The sequence below is a fragment of the Tupaia chinensis genome, unplaced genomic scaffold (assembly GCF_000334495.1).
Source record: "Tupaia chinensis unplaced genomic scaffold, TupChi_1.0 Scaffold000647_1, whole genome shotgun sequence".
Taxonomy (NCBI): domain Eukaryota; kingdom Metazoa; phylum Chordata; class Mammalia; order Scandentia; family Tupaiidae; genus Tupaia; species Tupaia belangeri.
This window is the reverse complement of record NW_006160168.1, coordinates 4,242,698-4,254,389: the sequence shown is the minus strand read 5'-3', so window position 1 is coordinate 4,254,389 and position 11,692 is coordinate 4,242,698. Positions and strand designations below refer to the sequence as shown.

The 11,692-nt window shown below is 42.3% G+C and overlaps 1 protein-coding gene across 1 annotated transcript; it reads right to left on the bottom strand.

Moving 5' to 3' along the window:
- Nucleotides 1–1,515: 1,515 nt before the first annotated feature.
- Nucleotides 1,516–10,422, bottom strand: ACBD7 (acyl-CoA binding domain containing 7). The gene is made up of 4 exons (XM_006159758.3): nt 10,333–10,422; nt 2,546–2,663; nt 2,376–2,438; nt 1,516–2,290 (listed from the first exon to the last, which is right to left on the bottom strand). The coding sequence occupies exons 1-4, from the start codon at nt 10,342–10,344 to the stop codon at nt 2,217–2,219; spliced, it is 267 nt and encodes an 88-aa protein (XP_006159820.1). The 5' UTR covers nt 10,345–10,422; the 3' UTR covers nt 1,516–2,216.
- Between the last annotated feature and the right edge of the window lie 1,270 nt (nt 10,423–11,692).

The window sequence follows — 11,692 nt, the reverse complement described above, 5'->3', positions numbered from 1 at the left end:
TATATATAAATACATATATATATTTTTTCTTTTTTAGAGAGGTTTTTGCTATAGGGCGCATGCGCTTGCCAGGAAGAGAGAGACAGACAGAAAGCAAGAAATCATCCCCCACCGGGGATGGCCACCCTGCAATCCCTTCTCCTCCATTCTCTTCTTGGGATCTTGGGCACGCATGCACACGTGTCTGGCGAGAGTTTAAGCCACCGGATCTGGGACTCGAACTGCAGTCGACTATGTCGGAGTCCAGCGACATAGCTGTTACGCTAACTGCTGGTCCCCTAACTATTTTTTGTACTGGCTAAGCAACCCTCCTCTACCCTCTACTCTTCCCTCCTGTCTCCAGCCTCTGGTAACCACTACTATACTGTTTCTCTGAGGTCAACTCTTTTAGTTTCCATATATGAGTGAGAACATGAAGTATTTGTCTTTCTGTGCCTGGCTTATGTGACCTAACATAATGTTCCCTAGGCTCATTCGTGTTGCCACAACTGACAGGATTTCATTATTTTTTTTAATGGCTGAATAACGTTCCACTGTGCATACATACTACATTGTCTCTATCTATTCTGATGTTCCCAACACAAAGAAATGGTAAATGTTTGAGGAGAAGAAGATGCTAATTGCTCATACATCAAAAGATCACAGGATATCCCATAAATATGGACAATGAATTTGCCAATTAAAAATTTAAAGAATTATGAAGGAGACAATTCGAAAGCATGCAATAGTTTGTAAAGTTAATTTTTTTCACAATTTAAAATAATTTAAAAATCTTTATTATTTCTTGATTACCTAAATAGTACTAGTCAATTGCAGAAAAAAATTAAAAATACAGAAAAACAAAATTTTTAAAAAAGAGACTATCTTCTTTCAAAGAGCCAGGAAGGAAGACTGGGTATTCAATCAATATTTTATTCTAGACTACGTTATTCCTGTGATAAAGCTGAATGTAAGGGATATAGCCATGATGTAATTTGTCACTCAGTAAATGCACGTTTGATCTTTCTAATTTGTCTTAAATCTAAAAATTAAAAATAAAAGATCTCATGACTTTTTTCTTCCTCTGAAAAGCAATAGACTTCTAAGTCTCCTTTTCTAGGAGAAATTTCAGCTTATTTGTTGTGTTTTACATAACATGTGCTTTAACTTAAGGATAGGATGATTATAGCTCGTGTATCGTTTCATTCCTGCCAAGACCCTATGAGAATGGTATTATTTCCTCTCCAGTACAGATCAGGAGTATCAGTGTTAGGTAATTTGCCTCAGGTCACCTAAGAAGTTAACTCTCAGAGTGAGGACTAGAACCAGGTATGGCTCTGACTACACAGACCCTGCCTCAGTGTGAGCCCAAAGCTACATGGTGAAAGAAAGGAATGGTCTTACAACTGATTCTAGCTTTTGTTTTTACTTGTTTTTCTTTTCTTTTTCTCTTCCTTTCTTTTCTTCTCTCTTCTTTTCCTTTTTTCCTAAAGATAGGGCCTCATTATGTCATGATCCTCCTGCCTCAGCCTCCCTGTTTTTGTTTTTTGATTGACACATAATTATTTACATATTTCATAGTACAGTGTGATTTTCTGATCTATGCTATACAATGTATAATGGCTGAATCAGGTTAATTAGCATATCCATCACAACGTTTAGAATTTGTTGGGAATTCAAAATCTTCTCTTGTAGCTATTTTAAAATATAAAATAAATCACTGTTCGCTATAGTCACCCTTCTGTGCTACAGAACAACAGAATTTATTCTTCCTATCTAATTGAAATTTTGAATTTGTTAACCAACATCTCCTTAGCCCTCCCCTCCCTTCCCTTCCCAGTCCTAGGAACCAGTTTCCCTCTATTTCTTTGTGGTCCACTTTTGAAGCTTTTGCGTGCGTGAGAACATGTGGTTATTTATCTTTCTGTTTGTAATTGTTTTTATTAGACCAGCAAAACTAACCCACTGGAGAATGGGTAAGTCAAAAGAATATATAATTGTTAAGGTTTTGGTTTACATACTATCAGAGCACTAGTTTTTTTTAAAAGAACTTTTAAAGTCACCTGATTTAAACACATATAGAACTATATAGTTTCAACATACTACTAACCACTGCAATTCATGCTAATAGCAAAAGTATACATGGTACATAAAAATAAAGTGCATGTCCCTCCTAAATGTTAGGTCATGATACCATTATGAAGACTTCGAAAGAAAAAATTCTTCTGTGTTGAATTTTAAATTCCATATTTTTCTATCAACTCTCTTGCTTTAGAAATATAGGCACTCATGGCATCTTCTTTCGACAACCCTAGAAAGATACAAACAGGTTAGCTCACGGACTGGTGCACTGGGGATTAAAAAAGTTTGTTTCAAACTTGTTTAAGATTAAACACCTTTTCGGAGGTTCCACGCTTCCCATTTAACCTTGCCTTTTATATCTACCATTGCTGGACATTCTGCCAGAAGAAGGAGAGAGAGATTTTCATGTTGACTTTTACTGTATCTTTCTATAAATATTATCCAAACAAATCACATTATTATTTTTAAGATAAAGATATAATACCAATATCTATGTCTCCAACCACAGATTGCTTGTAAAGCCCATAGAGTTCTTTTAGTTCTTCGTCATCTGGTCTGGTTTTCAGCTTCCTCACATCTTCTGTAGCCCTGTCAAAATCAGCCTAAAGGAAGAAATAAAAACAATTAAAAAAAAAAAAAACAGGCACACAGAGCATCTGCTAACTTTAGGCAGGTTTATCATAATTTATCATAATTATCATAAGCAGTGGGAACTGACAGAGGAAGAAGAGGAGGAATGTCTCAAACAGAAGTGAACTGCTGTCCTGGTTCCATCAGAATTATCCTAATGTATTTGAACCCATGGATACCTCTTCTGGTTCTTACCTGATATACAGATAAGGTTTGGAGAATTAAATGCAGTTATTAATACTGAAAATATCCAATTGATCACCTTTTTTGGTGGGGAGAGGTTTTTGCTATAGGGCGTGTGCGCTCACCAGAAAGACAGAGACACAGAAAGCAAGAAATCACCCCCTGGGGTGATTTGGATTACAATCCATTCTCCTCTCAGGATCTTGGGCACGCATGCACGCATGTGTGCCCAGCATGAGTTTAAGCCACCAGGTCCAGAACTCGAACTGCGGTCGACTGCATGGGAGTTCAGCGACATAGCCATTACACTAACTGCTGGTCCCATCCAATTGATCACTTTTTAAAACAGTTTGCTAGAGGGCACATGCACACACCAGAGACAAAAAGAGAGGGAAAATGAGAAAGCGTCATCCATTACCACTCATACTACCACTATCACAGCCATGGGGAAGGACCATGCCACAATCCTTTCTCCTCCATTTCTCCTTTGGGGATTTTGGGCAGACCCACACATGCACCCAGATGTTTTAAAAGTGCTGTGTCTAGGACTCAACTGCAGTTGGCCATGTGGGTTCCTGCTGTCTTAACCACCACACTATCAGCTGGCCCTCAATTTGTCACTTCCTAATATGTATTATAGTCAGTGCTCTTTCTTGATCACCTGGTGGACACGTGGGTCTTCCTCTTCTTCCTAAATCCACACATCACTACATACAGGAACTCTGTGGCCAGTTAATACCATTGTTAAGGGTGTTTCTCTCCCAGTGCTCGTGTGCCCACGTTCTTCAACATCAGAGTCACTTATACATATTTAGTAGACTAGCTAGTTTCTGAGTACAATCAACATTCCTCATTTAATTTTTTTGTACAGGTTCAATCCAGAAAATAATAATTCTAAGACTTAAACAATTTATAGGCAAGAGAAGTTGCTTAGCCAACTTAGCAGTGAAACCTGGTAATACAAATACACTCGAATGAGAGTGTCTGTCCCATCCTGAGTTGATTCTGAAAACATTGACCTCCACAAGTCCCCTGAGACCCTAGGTTGGCCTAGAACTCAGGTCAGGACTTGACCAATCCTAGCATATTCTCCTTTTTCTTAATTTTCAGAGGGCAAGGGTCAGAGAGAGGGGGAGAGGGAGAAAGTACCCCCTGATGGGGCTTAGTCACACTGCAATCCCTTCTTCATTTCTCCATCCTGCCAGAATTTTGGGCATATACACACATGTACCAGATTTGTTTTTCAGTCTGTCAAGGCCAGGACTTGAACTGTGGTCAGCCATGTGGGATCCAACTCCTTTAACCACTCCGCATGGGGCCCGCCCAGTCCTGGGATTTTTTATATCAAGAAAAATCCAGCCTTGCCTCCTTTGGAGACAGGCACTCCTAGACATCCTTTCCCCCTTTCAATTTCTTATACTTCACAAAGAAACTTTGGTTATTATTTCTTTAACAGAACTGTGTACGTGTATACACACTACCTTACCCTTGTGCTATTTGTTTTAAATTGGGAATAAGCAGGAATTGTCAGTAGCCTGGGTATCAAACAAGAGCAGGGCAAAGAGTCACTGTAGTCCCACGTTTCACATTTCTTTCTCCAGGGTCGGAGATGGCCGATAAAGGCCTGGGAGAGAAAGTGAGTAAGCCTCACTGTAACCTCAGAACCCGTGACCTCAGCAGAGTATTCAGTAAAGTTTCCATCCAGCCCCGAAGACAGGACAGTAGCACAACTAGAACAGTTGTTCTGTGACAGACAAAACTCACCTGTAAACTGGAGGCCAGCGTCTCCCACCTAAGTAACCTTGACAATGGCCCGGCCTCCTAATCAATTCCTGTGAGGCACTGAAGGATGAGTGCAAGTGACCAGAGGTGCCTCGTGTTTCCAAGTGTCCTTCCAGAACACTGTCCAATGCTTTATTCATAATGCCATGGTTAAGAACACAGGCTACGGCCAACAGGGACATGGTGGTTAAAGCACTGGACACCCACATGGCCAACCATAGATTAAGCCTTGGACCTGGCAATTTGTTTCCTTATTTTATATCTCTCTCTCTGTCTCACTGATGAGCATGCATGCCCTGTAGCAAATTAATAATAATAATAAATAAAATGAATAATTCTTTAAAAATATTACACAGGTTCTGGAGCTAGCCTGCCTTAGTTTGAATCTCAGCTTCCTCACTTAAAAGCTGTGTGACTCTGGACAAGTTACTTAACCTCTCTGTCTCTCTCTTTTTCATCTGGAATGTGGGTCAATAATAGTGCCTGTTCTCAAGGTTGTTACAGCTTAAATAAGTTAATATATGTAAAGTACTTAAAATAGTGCCCATAAGATGGTATTTAATAAAAGTTAGCTATTATTAATTTCATCATAAAGGGCTTTGGGGAAAAAACAGTAGTTCTAGAAAAAAAAAAAAAAGTACTGAAAATGAAGACATAAATAATACTTTGAGTTTATGGTTTAACAAAGGACACACGATTGTTTTTATATACTCAGGTTGGTAAATTGTGTGAAAAAAATACTGGAAATAAATATACTAAAATATGTAAATAGTAAGTGCCTCTGATTATTGGTAAGTCTCTATTTTAAGTTTTAATATGTTCTATGCTTGCTAATTTTTTTACAATGGCTCTATATATCTATATAGATATGTGTGTATATATATATACACACACACACACACACACACACACACACACACATATACTTTTTTTTTTTAAGAGAGATTTTTGCCACCACATGTGCTTGTCAGAGAGACAGAGAGACAAGAAAGCAAGAAATCACCTCCCAGGGGGCATGGAATTTTGGGCACACACATACAGCCACATGAGCTTTAAGCCACTGGGTCCAGGACTTGAACCACGGTTGACTACATGGGAGTCCAGTGGCGTAACCACTACACCATCCGCTGGTCCCAAGGCATATATTATATTTATAAGAACAAAATATATAATACTGTAGGAATGGCAAGGGCTTCTCAAGGGTAAGGCTACTGAGAAAGAGTAGTCCTCCTCTTTGGGTTACCAGCCATCTCCGGCCTTCTCTTTGCTGTCACGTCTCAGGCCATTTTCCAATGGCAGCAACTCAATTACTCATGGGAAGTCGAACCCTGATTAGGATTCTAGGGCTTCACAAAAACCATGTGAGTTCCCTGCCACCTAGGAAGGAGTTTCTGGAAAATTCTTCCTTACATTTTGGGAGGTATGGAACCATCTGAAGACCTAATGAAAGTCTTCAAGAATGTCCCTGAAAGAGTACGGCCCTGGCGCAGTCTCTCAGGTCATTTTAACATCCCCGTCCTTCCTCCTTCCCCAGGTAGGCAAGCCCGTCCCACAGCAGTGCCCAGCATCATCCTTGCTATCCAGCCTGCCCTTTCCTGGGACCTCAACTGACACATTCCTGCTTTAAATGCTATTCCGTTGTTCCCTCTGCCATGAGCACTTCCCAGCACAACTGTGATGAATTGTGGTGTGAAGAACATGGACCTTGCAGGGTACTCCGGTCTGATTCCTGGCTTTGAGGCAGCCTGCAGTGGGACTGTGTGTGAGAAACAAGGCTCCTGTGAGATGCATCGTCAGCCTCGGTGGGAAAGTGTTAGGATTAAATATGATGAAGAAGGTAAATATCTTGATTCAGATCTGGGAACTGTGCCCTCCCAGGGCTCATCGCAGGTATCATAGTAATTACAATAACAAACATATGGAACATCTACAATGGGCCAGGCCAGCAGCCTGCGTGCAGAGCTCAGAGCCCTGTGGGAGATGAGCAGGTCAACAGTGATCTCCTGAGACTGGCTGTGAGGGAGGGGCAGTGTTGCTGTGGGGACCCAGGAAGAAGAGGCAGCACTGAGGGGCAGGGTGTGGAAGATGCCTCTCCTAGATGAGACGGTGCTTGGGCTGAGCCTGTAGGGGTGGGCATTTGGGGGGAAGGACAGGGGCACGGCTGCTCCAGGTGGTGTGGATAGAGCTACCCTGGCTAGGGGTACCCTGATTCTACCTTTGTTACTTAGGAAAGAAATATAACCAGGTAGAATGATGGTCAGCTTTCTGAAAAACTTTGGTAAGGAAATAAACACATGATAATTCTAAAATGAATTTTAAAGGCTGTGTGGGGAGACCTTTGTTTGCTCCCCTACACTTCCATTACAAGCAGGCAGGCACCAATACTCACCTTGGTAGCTACGGCAGTGTTTTAGACTGCCCCAGGTGGCCACAGCCTGGTCTGAGCCCAGTGAGCCTATCTTTGTTGGTTGAGTAAATGAGTAGATATTAGGAAAATCAGACAATTATCAGAAGTAAGACAGCTTTGAATGCACAGCCATTTACATTTAATTCCAAAGCATTCTGGGCAGTACAGATTACAGTTTCATAATGCTCCATGCTACTTTAGGGAGGGATGTGGGCCTCCACTGAGCTGACCCTTTGGAAGCAAGGTCCTCAGCATCCTGGCTCATGTGGGTGCTCACACTCTCCCTCTACCTGTGCCGTGTTGCTGCAAAGCAAACTGCCTGAAGTCTGGTAAGGCCTCTCCCTGGATATTCTCCTGTTCTGCTTTCTCCACTCTTCATGTAACAGAGACGCCACTGCCATTACCAACAGTCAACTCAGGTACATTGTGTGTTGTATATGAGCTATTCAGCTTCTGTGTAAATTTACAGGTCATCCCATCTGCGGACACCCTTGGGGGGTGACTCTCACCTGACTTGACTTTACTTCCTGCAGTAAACAAACCTGGCCATCCCACATACAGGGTTGGCAAAGCCTTTTTAAGCAATTCTTTCCCACTGAAGAATTGAATTAGGAAGATCAGAAGTTCTCACACACGGGAAACTTCAGGGTTCTTAGGTCACACAAATGTATGTTGGGGAAGGGGTTAGTTATTTGTCCATCGGAAAATTATGAATATCCGAGACTCAAAAAGATGCATATTTGGGACCAGCAGTAGGCGTAATGGCTATGTCGCTAGACTCCCATGTAGTCAACTGCGGTTCAAATCGCATACTCAGTGGCTTTAACTCACACCGGGCACATATGTGTGCATGCCCAAGATCCTGAGAGGAGAATGGAGGAGAAGGGATTGCAGTATGGCCATCCCTCCGGAGGAGGAGGGTGATTTCTCACTTTCTGTCTCTGTCTCTCTGGCGAGCGCCCGCACCCCACAGCAAAATATCTCTCCAAAAAAAAAAAAAAAAAAAGAAAAAGATGCATACTCTTGAAGTAGGCGCTTGCTTCTACCTTTGTTACTTAGGAAAGAAATATAACCAGGTAGAATGATGGTCAGCTTTCTGAAAAACTTTGGTAAGGAAATAAACACATGATAATTCTAAAATGAATTTGAAAGGTGATAGCTGAATTAGAAATTCCATTTGTTTGCCACTTCCATGAAAGTCTGTCAGTACTACTTATTCTAGCATAAATACATAGAAGGCAACAGCCCCATCAAGCCACTTTTCCTCTGACTTGCACTGAGAGCCGTCACAGCAGCCGGACAGAGCTCAAGCACCGACATGATGCCCGCATGTGCCAGAGGAAACAGGTGACAGAGGGAAGAGGTTTCAATATGTCAGGCAGTTGTTGTCTTTTTTTAAAAGTTATTTTTCTCCAGTATTCTTAATACTCAAGTATTACTAGATTGTTGGCAGATAACATCACAGTACTCAGTGACATTTCTTAGCACGCTGCTTTCCTGTGATGATCCTCGACTTTTAAATTCTCATCAAAAATATTTTCAAAGCAAACAACGATAATTAAAAAACAAAAGTACTAAGCTAAAAAGGAACCTTTCTAATCTTCGGATTATTTTGGGTAAAGTTGATTATGAATTACCTAAATCATACATCAGAGAAAAACATATAAATACTCAACAACAAGCTAATCCTTATTAAACAATTATCACAAGCCATTACAATTTTAAATGTTCTGTATGTGTAGCTTCTTTGCTTTTAACTTACCATGTTTTCCTAAAGAATTATTTAATTTTTAAAATTTATTATTATTATTTTAAAATTTGACCAGAGAGAGAGAGGGAGAGAAGGCAAGTGAGAAAACAAGCCACCAGGTCCAGGACTCAAACTGTGGTTAGCCATGTGTGAATCCAGCACCTTAAACACGATGCCACCTGCCCACTCCATGTGTAGCTCCTTTAATAGTATCTCTGCTCTAGTTTTAGAGGAGGAAACTGAGGCACAGAGAGAGGTTAAATAACCATGTCACAGGCTAAGGAGTGAGGCACGAATTTCAACCCAAGTAACTACGGAGTATATATGCCTTTACCCACTACAGCATCTTGCCTGAAGACATGGTTAAAGAAGTTAACCATTCTTATACCATGGAATTTTATTCATTTAAAAATGATATTTTAGAAATACATTTAGTGATGAGACATGTTCTAATACAGTTAAGTACAAGAACAAAACTGCATCTATATGCACAATAACATTATAGTGTAGGCATATGCACTACTAACATGTGAGCCTATAGTCACATGCACATTCATACATAGAAAAAAAACATACAAAGCAGTAACCCAACATGTTAGCAGTGGTTATCACCTGGATGAAGAAATTCCTGGTGATTTTTATTTACATGTGTTCTCTTTCCCAGTTTTCTACCTCTAACATGTACCATGTTGCCTATCAGTAAACCAGTATTTTTAAATCGATTCAGAAAAACACCTGGGTACATGAGCCCCTGGACATATCGCAGAGCAAGGGGGTGCCGAGTGAGAACCAACGATCCTGCCTCCCTCTCCGAGATGAAGACAGGGGTGTGGAGCAGGGTTGGCTTCTTCTTCTTTTTTTTAATTAATTAATTTATTTCTGAAACATTTTTAAAAATTTACATTCATTCCCTAAGTATCATCACAGCATACAAAATGTGATTTCCCATCCAGAATATACTGCAGAGTGGCTTAATCATGCATGTTATCGTCAATAATTTACTTTAATAGCAAGTTCCACGTTTGACTAAAACATTGCTGATTTTCTTCTAGACTTGTTTCTCAGTTTTAAGGATTTTTGTCCTGTCTTGAGCTGTCGATAGGCCCATGTACCTACTATTTGAACAGAATCCTGACTGTTTCCTGGCTTTAAGTTGTAAGCAAAGTTCCTTAGCATTTCTTTGATTTATTAAAGTTAAAACTGCTTTTTTTGAAATTACTGCCTGGGGCTCGTGCCTACCTTTCCGCTCTCAGAATCCTACCCAGTCCCTGGGGCTCAGAAGGGTTGCCAGGGGGAGCCCCGGCTCCTTGTCAACAAACGGCACAGCGTGGTCCATATTGTGCTAAAGGGCCTCGGGAACGGGTGGGAGTGTCCGCAGGGCCGAGACCGAAAGCTCCCGGGGGTGGGAGTGAAGGAGGCAGGAGCTGCCCAGGAGCTGTCTGTGACTGCCCCCACGCCCTCTTGAGCGTTTCCCTCTCTGAGCATCCCTACTACGCGGCCTCCCCACCCGCTGGGTTACCTGCAGGGTCATGGTGCCCACAGCCAAACAGGTGCTACTCTCCGAGCGCCGCGGAACAGGCGCGGCGCCCGGCAGTTTCTTAAAAGGCAGCTCTCCTCCCTCCTCTGGCTCCTCCCATTGGCCGCGCCCCTGGTGGGCCGGTCCCTACTGGCTGCGACGGTGGGGAGGCGGGGCTGGGCCGTGAGCCCACCTTCCACAGGGGTTTCTCCCCTAAGCCAAGCCCACAGGTCTCAGTGGCCTGCTTGGCTGCAAACTGGAAAAGAGAAGAGAAGGGAATTAAATGAATCTCTCTCCGCTTTTGGCTCGCTCTCTGTTCTCAAGAGGTTATTTGCAGGAAACAGAGATCTCCCCAGAGCACCGACCTCACTTGGGATTCTTTTATATACATCTCTGCATGCTTCCTAGAAACCTGGATTATGGACACTGTGTTCGGACCCCTCCGTCGCACTTGGCTGTCCGTCATGAACGCAAAAGAACTTGTGGTTAGCTTCATTTTTGTCATTATAAAGCAAAAGGACCCGAATTCTTTTTTTTTTTTTTGGAGAGGTTTTCGCTATAGGGCGCTCGCCAGACAGAGAGAGAGAGAGAGACATAGAGACAGAAAGCGAGAAATCACCCCCCAGGGGGGATGGTCACGCCGCAATCCCTTCTCCTCCATTCTCCTCTCGGGATCTTGGGCACGCACGCACATGCGCCTGGTGTGAGTTTTAAGCTACCGGGTTCGGGACGCGAACCGCGGTCAACTACGTGGGACTCCAGTGACATAGCCATTACGCTAACTGGTGGTTCCCAAAGCATCCGAATTCTGAACGTGAGCATCAATCACCCTAACTTCTTTTTTAAATTATGAAAAAAGCACAAGACTGCATGCCTACTCAGTTTGACCCAGTGCTCTAGGGGAACAAACCCAGTGTCACTCCAAGTCTGCAGACACAGAATGGGGTTGTGTTGACATTACATTTCCAAAGTACTGAAACCAGAGTCCCTGGTCCTATGAGAAGTTAATTCCTGATTCTTCGTTTAAATAGCAACATTCATGGAGGAAGGTAACAGGAGAAAAGAAATTCAGTGTAAGCAGAGGACCTGACTTTGAACCAGTGATGCAAAAGAAAGGCCCATAAAACATCTTAGCTTATTTTTGCATAAAAGTAAATTTATTAAAAAACAAATTGTTGAGAGGTTTTTGCTATAGGATGCGTGCACTCTCCAGAAAGACAGAGAGACAGAAAGCGAGAAATTACCCCCCAGGAGGGATGGCCATGCTGCAATCCCTTCTCCTCCAGTTTCCTCCCGGGATCTTGGGCATATGCACACGCACTCGGCCTGAGTTTAAGCCACCGGGTCTGGGACTCAAACCGCA

Coding starts and splice junctions, on each gene's coding strand:
- ACBD7 (XM_006159758.3), bottom strand. Junction 2,439..2,545: donor GGTTGGAGACATAGATATTG/GTATTATATCTT, acceptor TTCTTCTGGCAG/AATGTCCAGCAATGGTAGAT. Junction 2,291..2,375: donor AGCGTGGAACCTCCGAAAAG/GTGTTTAATCTT, acceptor GTATCTTTCTAG/GGTTGTCGAAAGAAGATGCC.